This window comes from Artemia sp. Qi Xiang Cuo, chromosome 3 (genome assembly GCF_049724085.1).
Source record: "Artemia sp. Qi Xiang Cuo chromosome 3, ASM4972408v1, whole genome shotgun sequence".
NCBI lineage: Eukaryota > Metazoa > Arthropoda > Branchiopoda > Anostraca > Artemiidae > Artemia > Artemia sp. Qi Xiang Cuo.
This window is the reverse complement of record NC_142796.1, coordinates 80092849-80104541: the sequence shown is the minus strand read 5'-3', so window position 1 is coordinate 80104541 and position 11693 is coordinate 80092849. Positions and strand designations below refer to the sequence as shown.

At 35.7% G+C, this 11693-nt stretch overlaps 2 protein-coding genes across 2 annotated transcripts; one reads left to right on the top strand and one right to left on the bottom strand.

Annotated features, from left to right (window-relative positions):
* Positions 1–848: 848 nt before the first annotated feature.
* LOC148954595 (uncharacterized) lies at positions 849–1262 on the bottom strand. Its single transcript, XM_089086361.1, has one exon. The coding sequence runs from the start codon at positions 1260–1262 to the stop codon at positions 849–851; it is 414 nt and encodes a 137-aa protein (XP_088942487.1).
* Positions 1263–4740: 3478 nt separating this feature from the next.
* Positions 4741–5538, top strand: LOC148954594 (uncharacterized). The gene has a single exon (XM_089086360.1). The coding sequence runs from the start codon at positions 4741–4743 to the stop codon at positions 5536–5538; it is 798 nt and encodes a 265-aa protein (XP_088942486.1).
* The last annotated feature ends 6155 nt before the right edge of the window (positions 5539–11693 follow it).

Sequence of the window (11693 nt, the reverse complement as noted above, 5' to 3'; positions counted from 1 at the left end):
TAAAACAAACATAAATTAATTTAAAAAAAAATTTCAACAAAATAAGTTTTTAAAATAAAATTGAGTAACTAAATTAAACCAAAAATGAAAAAAAATATCATAAAATAATCTACAAATCATACAACTACCACAAATAATTATCAAAAAATAAAAAAAACCCGCCCCAACCAGAAATTAAAATACATAACGGAGTCAAACTCAAAACAAGCAGAAATTAATATGGGGGTTTAGAGTCGGGTTCTAAACCCCATGATTTCTGAAATATATAATATAATTTGTATTTTACGGAAAAAAAAACTTTTAAATTTTTTAAATTTTATAAATTTAATAAACCAACATTGATTAATATTTTAATTTATAAATCTCAGCATATTTATATTAAGATTACAATGCACATTTTTTTCAGTAAATTCATTTGAATTCTTAAAGTCAAATTATGTGTTTCAAAAGGGTTGCAGCTTAGTTTTTCTTTTTCTTCTAGATGGAGGGGAACAAAATTGTTGTTACCTTATCACAGTATGGTGGAACATTCATAACAAAAAGAGTTCTTTTTGCAGGCTTTTCCTTGGAACCTTCTCTGGCTGAATACTCCTGAAGAAACAATTAATTGGTAGCCTTATGGCAATGATCAATCTGCACCTCAAGAGACTTAGCTTGAAAGAAAAGATAATTTATTAAAGAGTAATGTTCAGTTTTTTTTTATAATTCTAAAGACATAATGCATTTCAATATTTTGCTTCCAACACTTGCATAATATTCATATTTTGTTTATCACCTTAATCCATTTGAGAGCTTTAAGGTCCTCCAGACCTGTAGTGCTCTTGAGTTGATGACTCCCAATTGAACCTCTACTGCCTCTTCTCCCACTCCTTGTCAAGGTGGCAATTGAAAGACTGGATGGAGGGAGCGCTGACAGTTGAGTCCTTCAATTGATTCCAATGGTTTATGACTCTTCTTGAGAAGTACATTTGACGGGTTCTCGATCGGGAGCTTAACTTTGGCAGCTTCTTGGAGTGTCCTGTTGCGTAATGATGGCTGGTGCTATGACTGCTGCTAACGATGGTAGAGTTTTCTTTTCGAAGTTTGTAAGTAAGCATCATATCGCTACGCATGCGTCTGTAGACGAGGGTAGGTAGCTTAAGTTGCTTGAGGCGGTCCTCATATGAAGTTGATTTTAGGCTTTTCACGCACTTTGTTGCTCGCCTCTGAACATTTTCGATGAGCCTTACATCTTGCCAATAAGATGGAGCTGCAAGTAACATGCCAAAATCCAGATGGGGTCTGACAATAGCTGTATATAATTTTATTAATATTGTTGCCTCTCAGCTACTGATGGTCTGTTTTAATAGGCCAATGCTGGAATTTGCACGGGAAACAACATGCTGAACGTGGCTGTGGAACTTCAACTTGTTGTCGATGATGACACCAAGGTCCCTTTCTTCTTCTTTATTCTCAAAATGCTCTTTTGTTTTTGTGATGGGATTGTAAATTGAGTAGGTAGCCATTGGGTTGTTAGGTCCAAGGTGCAAAATACAGCATTTGATTGCATTGAATTGAAGGAGCCAGTCTTGAGTCCAATCCTGTAGCCTGTCTATGTCATGTTGGATGGTCTGTGGATTTGCAATGCCAAACAGCTTGGCATCATCAGCGAACAAATGCATATTATTATCTACATGATCGAAAATGTCGTTGATGTACATCAAGAAAAGGGTTGGGCCTAGTACAGTTCCCTGTGGTACACCACTCATTACACTGGCCTCAGGGGAGTAGATTTGATGGCCACCTATCACGAATAAGCAGACTTTCTGCTTGCGGTTGGTGAGGAAATTCATTAGCCAGTCTATCACAGCTGAATTGATGCCGGAGGCAGATAATTTGGAGCGCAATACTATGTGCGGTACTTGGTCGAAAGCCTTGGTGAAGTCCAGCAGCAGTAGGTTGACTGGATGTCCTTGGTCAATCAGATTTGTAATTTCTTTGTATGATTCCAATAGGTTCATTTCGATTGATTTTCCTGACTGGAATTCTTGCTGCTTTGGCGACAAGATCTTGTTTGTGGTTAAATTTTCGAGAATTGAATCATTGACTTTGCGTTCAAGTATCTTAACAACAGCTGAAGTTAGGCTAATAGGTCAATAATTCTCAGATTTAGTGCAATCATCTTTTTTGTATACCGGCGTTATGTTGGCTCTTTCCAGTCTGCTGGTAGCTCTCTAGAGATAAGTGACGTCTGGAAGATTCTCGTGAGGGGCTCTGCGGTTTCTTTTAATAGTCTGGGATGTATCGTATCGGGCCCTGGCGACTTGTTAGCATCTAATTTCAGTAAACGTTTAAGTACATGTGTAGACGATATCGTGGTGCTCTCCATTGGGGCTTTTACATCGTATTTTGGTGGGGAAGGTAAAGGGCCATTTGGTTCAGTGGTGAAAACTGAGACAAATTGTAGGTTCAGTAAGTCAGCAAGCTTGTTAGTGTCTGTAGTTTCTTCAACTTGCTCTGTTATCAGTTTTTTGATACACTGTCTATTGTGGTCTTGGCTAGAGACATACCGCCAAAACTTCTTTGGGCTTGTCTTGGCTTCATCAGCAAGTTTGGATTCAAAGCTCGTGTACAAGGCCCACGTCAAGTTTTTAAGTTTGTTCTCGCTTTTGGAATCGGTCTCTCTATTTTCAGTGGAGTGGTGTTTTTTATATTTAGTAAATTTTATGATTTTAAGGGTGGTGTACCGCTTAATATCTGTTGTAATTATAAATATAAATGTGTAATGATGTTCTTTTCTTATCAGTAACTATTTTAAGCAATCCCATTGCTGTTCTAGAGAACCAGATAAGACGTTGTCACAGCAGATGTTGTTGAGATACAGTCTAATCTTCTCAGAGTTAATAATGTTCTTCTTGATGTAGCGATTTGTTACTTTGAGGACTGTTGTTCTAATGTCTATTGTGACATGATCACTCTTTCCGATTGGGGGCATGTAAAAGGTAGAGAGGAGAGCTTCTGGTCTCCTGAGAAATACCAGGTCAAGAAGGTTTGGTTACTGTCCCTCCCTAAAACGCGTCGGCTGGTCGACAATTTGGTCGACAATGTCATGATAATGTCATGAATAATGTCAATGATTGGGCTCATAGGACCAGATGAGACATAGGGAAACTGGTCTTTCCAGGTCATTATGATAAGCAATATCATCAAACAGTTTGTGGTAACAACTGATCTTAATACAAAATCAAACCATTATTTTTAGCATATCAGAATACTCTACTATAGAGGTTTCAAGCCCATATCTAAAAAAAAGTTGGAGTCTTGATTTGTTCCAAGAGAAATATCACTGATGTGTGTTTGATTGTGTTTGAATGATTTTCATCCCGCTTTATCCCTACCAAAATTTTTGGTTTGCACCTTCATAATTGATGTATGTGGGTGTGTGTGTGTGTGGGGCGGGGGGGGGGGGGTAATGAAAAATCTCCCCTTGTGACAATATTTTCTTTTCCTCCTAGCTAAATTATGTTGAAAACTGCAAATTTATCTTGAATACACACAGAAAGTTCTATTCACCTTACTTAACTACTTTCCAAAGCAGAAAAAAAACCTAAACTAGAATTTTACCATTTACCCTTAAATCACTATAAATTAAGACTTCTGGTACTCAGCCAGGGCTGTACCTTGGACAAACATCCTGATTTAAAAGTATCTTAGACAACAGGCTACTAATCCTGGACATTTAACATAAAGGTTTAGATTTAGTTGGGAATAGCTGATAGTTAAGACTAGAATAGTTGCAATTGGCTGACTAAAAACTTGAAACACTTCTGGTTTTTCATAATTTGAATTAAGACAGAAGTTACCCTTATAGCCTACTACTACTAACAACTACCTACAGCACCAAGCTGCATTAGACCAACACAGCTATGTATGCTCATCCTCCATCCAATCTATTCAAAGCCTCCCTCTTTACACCCTCCCAGGAAGTTTCCATTTCTCTTAAATTTTTCTTTACAGCATCTTCCCATCCTAACCATGGACAGCCTCTGTCCTGTTTAGCCCTAGATGGTTGGCAAAAAAAGGACAAGCTTTGGTAATCTGTCATTGTTCATCTGCAGTATGGTCAGTCAGTTAGGTACCCCCAAAAAATCTGTAGGCAGTTTCTCTGGAAAACATCAAGAAAATCTTCCTCTATTTTTTGATTGCCCATGCTTCTGAACTATATTTGACCACTATCATCACTGTAGCTTCCAATATTCTGATCTTGGTTTGCAGACTTATCTTCCTATTCTTCCAAACTTTTTCAACTTTAACAAAACATTCTGGACCTTGGCTATTCTACTTTCAACATCTTCATGGCACCCACCATCTTCACTAATAATACAACCAATGTAAGTGAATCAATCTTTTTGTTAACCAATGTCACCTTTTTATCTTCACTTATTTGTAGCCTTAGCAACATAGTCTTCTTAACATTAATCTTCAAGCCTATTCTAAAACCCTGAACTTGCAAAACTTTAAAAGTGTATTCATTTCATCTAGGATGCTTACAACCAAGGCTGTACTTGCTTACAACATCAGCATAATCTAGGTCCAGGAAAGTTTTTCTTCCCCATTTGATTCTGTGTTCTCTCATTACCTTTCATGTTCTCCTTGAGACAGAGTCAAACAAGATAATCCATATCCAACCATCATTATCACTAACCAGCAACTCTACGGGATTTAAGCCTTATTTTGCTGGACAATGTGATTTAAGGTAATATGAATAGGATAGGACCTTCCCTATTCAATATCTATATAAATGATATTTTTCAATTAACTAAAAATCTTCTAACTCTCTATTCTGACAGCTCAAAGTTGTTTGGTGCAGTCAATCATGAGTCACTACAAGTAGATTTTGACCATATTCAAAACCGGGCAACAACATGGCACATGGGCTTCAATACTGACATATGTAGTGTTATTAATTTTGGCAAGTCTAACCCAGATTTCAAGTATACTATGGTCAATCCAGCTTTAAAATTCAAGAGCTGCAAAGTGTGGATGAAGAAAGGGATCTTGGAATCATTGCTGACAACCAGTGTAAACTCCATTCAAACTGCAAAAAGACTAGTGTCTCATGCAAACTCTGTCCAAGCACTCTTAAAGAAAACTATATCCAGTAGGTCTCCCTATGTTTTTGTGAGGTTGCACAAGCCTCTTGCCAGACCAGTGCTTGATTTTGGAATGTGGATAGCATCACCAAGACACAGGGGTGACATACAGATTCTGGAAAGAGTGCAAAAGAGAGCCACAAAGGCAATATCTAAGATGAGAGGAAAGCCATATGATGGATGTTTAAAGGAGCTTAAATTATCTACACTGGTTTACCAACAACAAAGAGCTGATATGCTTATGACATATAAGCTTACTATACAAGAACCCCCCCAATTAATTTGCCAATTTCCCAAAATATTGGCACTGACAGGAGGGGACATTCAAAGCAGCTGTTCACCCATCTGCCAAAACTCAACATTGACTACAGTTTTTCTCCTGCCACATAGTAAACCACTGGAATAGTCTCTCAAATAAAACAGTCTCAGCACCCAATAATGAAGTTTTCAAGAAATCATTGGATGTTGAACGGAATGGTGTTTCCTGGAGAGTACAAGTGTGATGCATTTAATGTTTAATCATTCACATCATCAAGTATGGAGCAATTAACAGATCAAGATGGATCTTAATTTGCTCCAAAGTGCAAGTTAAGATAATGGGATAGAACACAATCCTGCTTAACTTCTAATTTAGCCTAATATAAAACCAGCTATTAGTGTTATTTCCTACCTTAACCACTGCAGTGTTATTCTTGTACATATCTAAAGCTCTTCTATCAGTTGAATCAAATGCTTGCTCATAATCTATAAGACTGAGGACTAAAGATGTTTAATGACTCAGGCATTTCTCAATTAGTAACCTTTGTCATTGTATCCTTTATCTGGTAAATATTTTGCTGTTCATGTTATTGACTTACAAATAAAGTGAACATACCAATAGATGCCATTTTTTGTGCTCTTTCTGGATATAGTAAGTGACGTTCTTGCAAATATAATTTTAAGCCCTTTTAGGACCCTTGAAAATAAAAATATCATTTATATTTTTGGGGTATAGGCCTGAAAATGGGTTATAACATTTGTTTCAAACTTACTCTTACATTGTAAATCCATTTTGTAAAAGTTGTATAATTTAAAACATTGATTTGTCTAGATTAAGTTGAATAAAACAATTCAAAACAAATCCACCATGTTTTCTTCTTATTCTTTTAGGTCACTTAAAAAATGCACTTTCACCTATATGTTGAAAAATATCAAAGCTGACACAAGAAACATGGCAGATAGAAAATTTCAGAAATTGTTTTGAATTTTTATCCAACGTAGTTATGATAAATCAATGCTCTTGGATTATTTAACTTTAAAAAGGTGGATTTACAATCAAGTAGTAAGTTTGAAACCAACATTTTAAGCCTTTCTTTTACCCAAAAACTAGAAATTTTTGGTTATTTTCAAGGGTTTAAAAAGGACTTAAATCTGTATTTGCAAGAAAAGCAATTATTATATTTATAAAGAACATGAAAAATGGCATCTAGTGGTATGTTCACTTTATTTGTAAGTCAATAATATGAACAGTAAAATATTTACCCTCTACCCTTCCTAAAATTCCACTGTTCTTCTCTTAAGACTTTGTCTTCACAAAGATTGGGTAAATTTCTAGGTGGCACTATAATTTAGCTATGATGAAAGTGAAAATATCATTTGATGCCTTTTTTATGCTTTTTTGTAATTTAATAATTGCTTCTGGGGCTATTGTGTCTTGAGCCATTAAAGGGGCCCCAAAGGTATTTAATTTTTTAACCACAAAAAGAAGTTATCACCTTAGGTAACCAAATATGTGCAAAATACACAACACTAGTTAAGTTATTAATAATTGCTTCTGGGGCTATTGCATCTTGAGCCCTTAAAGGGGCCCCAAAGGTATTTCATTTTTTAACCACACAAATAAGTTATCACCTTAGGTAACCAAATATGTGCAAAAATTTCATAGTAACTTTGCAGTGGGCCATATAATTTAGCTAGGATGACTTATGAATAAAATGAACATACCACTTGATGCATTTTTTATGCTCTTTACAAATATAATCATTGCTTTAATCGCATTTAACCCCCCCAACCCCCGAATGTGCCAAAATCTTGCCTTTATGTTAAACCAAAACCGAAGTTAAAAAAAAACTTTAATTTATTTAAATGTTTTTAAAATCATATATAAAGTTTATAAATTTTTTAAATAGTAACATAATACAAAAATACTTATTTATAAAATTTCAAACCTCATTTATTATTCAACTCAAATATAAAATGTTTTCATACCATTTATATTTTTTCAAATTATGTCAACAATATTATCTCTTATTTTTGATATTCAAATCTTTTATTTTGAAAATTCATGTTATTTTCAATTTCAGGTTTTATATTTGCACAGTAGGGGGGTGGGGGTGGGTAAATGTGAATTTGCAATAGAAGCAATTATTATATTTGTAAAGAGCATAAAAAAGTTATCAAGTGGTATGTTCATTTTATTTGTAAGTCAATAATATGAACTGTGAAAAATTTACCAATTACAGTGCCACCTAGAAATTTAGCCTACCTAAGATTGTTAAGGATTAATCACTGCTGGAAAGAGTGGAGGTATGTGCCTCAAAATATCTTTTGGTAAAATTCTACTTTAGCTACTTTTGGCTATCTTGGAATGGAGTTAGGTTAGGAAAATGAAACTTTTAGGGGTGGGTCTACAGGCTAAAGTATGTCCCAGGTAGGTATTTTGAAGTACCTACCTCTACTCCTTCTCTCTCTAGAGGGTCCTGAAATTTGCTTACATGACAGGTCAATACCCATTGAAATTTTGACAAAACAACATTTTACCATAATTTTTAGTTATCATTTTCATTTTCTCTGGCTTTACCTCTGAAAATGCAATTTCAGTTGTTTGAGAATAAGTTTAAGCCATATATATTTTTTATTTCCAAAATTTAGTAAATGTATTTTCATATCTTTAAAACCTTATAAATTGGGATTGAACAAAGTTTTGCAGCTGAAAACAATTTTGTTGTACTTCATTTAAGCAGTAGATCTATTTTGCAAAGTTTTATTTCAATAACTCATAGATTTTTAAAGTAGCCTACATCAAAGGTTAGGACCCTCTAGAGGGAGAAGAAGTGGAGGTAGGTACTTCAAAATACCTTCCTGGGACATACTTTAGCATGTAGACCCATCCCAGAAAGTTTCATTTTCCCAACCCAACCCCTTTCAAGATAGTCAAAAGGGTAAATATTTACCAAATCATATTAGGCCTAGTGAGCTATGACTAAAGTGAATATACCACTTGATGCCCTTTTTTATGCTCTATACAAATATAATAACCATTTTTGTTGAAAAAGAATTTTAGCCCCCACCCCTATGTATACCAATTCAGGGTATATATTTGAACATTAGGGGGGTGGGGGTAATTTTATGTCTGATTGACATGAGAGGGTTTAAAAGTGCCCCGAGCCCCCCTACTGTTAAAATAATTACCCTGAATTTTTATATATAGGGGTGGGGGCTAAAACTCGTTTCTGACAAAAATTATTATTATATTTGTAAAGAGCATAAAAAAAGGCATTGAGTGGTATATTCACTTTTGTTGTAACTCAATTATATGATTTGGTAAATATTTACTGTCAAAAGTAGCTACAGTAGAATTTTACTTACTTTTTCAGGAGATCACTAAAGCTCTGGATGAATTAGCCTACTAAGTTTTATTCACTTAAGTGAAAAGCTTTCCAAGCTAGCAAAAAGCCCCTAAGCTAACATCTTACACATAAACTACATTAGGGCTGTTGTTTTACTCATCTTTGTGCTCAGATCTTACATTTTTTGACAAAGAATGCTTAAAAGTGAAATCTTATCACTAAGATCTTACATCTTATAGCATTCTTTTGCAAACATCTTTCATGATTCTGCTCTGATCAGAAGTCTAAGAACAATGATGAGCATATCATCAAAGTTCTCTCATCATTGTTCTATATGGTATAAATATGGCATCCTTTGCATTTTTTGGTAAAATCAGTGAGCTGTAATATATTATAAAAAATTTTTTTTAAAAGAACGTAAATATTATTATAAATATTTTATATCTTATATTTTAGTGCAAAAGAACGGCCCTATCATTTTAATACTACAGTGGATACCCAACCCAAAAAGAAAAAATTATATAGAAGGCTCATACTATTATCCATTTCCAATTTTGATTCAAGCATATTTTAGATGTCTGAAAGTGAAACTTCCGCTTTATCATGCAGCGTTGCCGAATATCAATTGGTTGAGGTTCAAAATTCAGAAAGGACTGGGGGAACAAGTCATAGCAACAGACAAGAAGTATGTAATGTGACATAATTCTCGTCTATGGTCACAACTTTCAGGGAGATTTTGTGGAGGTCCTGATTTTCAACTATCATATTTAGAAAAAAAGGCCCATTGACCCCATTTTTTAATTCAAAATGGCTCACGAATTGTGGATGAAGGAGAACCACAAAATGCTTACACAGGGACCGTTCACTGCAGCCGCTGAAGCACAAAACATTTTTGAGATATATAAGCACAAAATGCAAAGGAACAGGCTAAATCAAGGTATAGATATAAATTATATTAGCCAAGTCTAGCTATGCCTAATTAAAAATACTTTTCTTTTTTTTTTATATTCATTTCCCAAAAAATATCCCCCCGGCTTTGAGGACTAAAATATTATAGGCAGTGATAAATCTGCCTGAGTAACGACAACTGGGGCCACAATTTATCATTTATTCGTTATACTTCTTTTTCGTTTTTTTTTTCACCGAGGCATGTCGTATAAAAAGATTTGTAATGGAAACTTCGAAAGAAGCTCATTGGATTGGAAACTGAGCAGTAAGTAAAATGATTATATGATCCGGTTTTCGGCATAATTTATAGGTCCAGTAACTATGTTCTTTGGTGATTTCCACTCCCCCCAAGCCCTCGGAGTAAGGGCTGTAATTGTGCAAGTCTTTATTTTTTACATGCAGCATTTGTTATTGAATAAGATGGGCATGCTTAAACTTTAATATCCAATAAGAAGAAAGACATTCAGGTGATCATTTTATATAATGTTGAGGGGAGTATTGAACTAAATCAAAATAAATTTTGTGTATATGAGTTGTCAAAAGGGCGTAACTGAGGAATAACTGAGTGTATGAATTGGGAACTTTCAGGAAATGATGAGGGGGCGATCAATCAGAGGCAACGCTACAGCGTTGCCTATAGTAAAGGCCATACGGTTCCAATGTTTTATTATTTATCTATTATTTTTTCTTCCAAAGGCACTTCATATGGAAGGGGTCGTCGTAGAAGCTTCAAAGGGGGCTCATTTGATTGGAAATCGAGAGTTCTAGTGACCTTTTTAAGGGTCAAAAGTCATTGGAAGGCAACTAACACTCCTTCCACGCCCACCAGTTCCCCAAACACATCCAATCAAAAGTTTGAGATAGCCATTTTGTTAGGCGTATTTGATTTTCTGTGAGAAATTACGTTTTTGAGGAGGACATTCCCCCACAGCCCTCAGGGCAAGGGTTGTAAGTTATGACCTCGGGGCAAATCATATTTTATAGAAGGCTTTATCGTAGAAACTTCAAAAGGGACTCATTCCATTGAAAATTTAAAGGGCTAGTGCCCTTATTAATATTCAAAAGTATTTGGCTACACTCACCCCCCCACCTTTGCCACACCCACCTCCCCTCAAAATTTTGATCGACCCAGTAGTTAAGAGGAGTTGAAATGTCAGGAGAATTGGTCTGTTAGTATAACCCCTCCCCCCACAGACCTCCGGGCCCGGGCTGTCAGTTATGCCCGGGGGGCATCTAACGTTTTTACTGAAGGTGTTGTCGTAGAAACTTCAGAAAGGGCTCATTCGATTGGAAATTTAAATGGCTCGTTCCCTTTGTAATAGTAGAAAGTGATTGGAAGGCAACTCACACCCCTACCACGCCCACCATTTCACCAAACCCATCCAATCAAACTTTTGAGATACCCATTCTGTTCAACGTAGGTGAAAGTTCTGTAAATTTTATGTTTTAGACGGACACTCCCCCCACAGTCGTCAGGGCAAGGTTTATAAGGCATACACTGGGGGCATATATTGTTCTTATGGAAGGAATGCTCGTAAAAACTTCAGATAGGGCTCATTTGATTAGAAATTGAAAGTTCCAGTTCACTTTCTAAGCGTCAAAAGATATCGGAGGGTAACCAGCTCACCCCCAAACCCTCTTTCCCAAATGCATCCGATAAAAAATTTGAGATAGCTACTTTGTTAAAATAGTTCTAAGATCATATAACAAAAATTCCGGTGTCAACACAACCCTCCAGGACCCGGGGGCAGGCGTTGTAAATTATGCCTTGGGGGCATATATGGGTCTTATTGTAAGGGATGCTCTTATTAACGTCAAAGAGAGCTCATTTGAATGGAAATTGAAAATTCTAGTTCACTTTTTAAGAGTCAAAAGAGAGTGGAGGGCATCTAACCCCCCTCCTCCACGCCTTTTTTCCTTAAACCCATCCAATAGGAAAATTGAGATAGCCATTTTTTTTTTAAATAGTTCAAAGACTATATAACGAATACTCCAGGGAAGACAC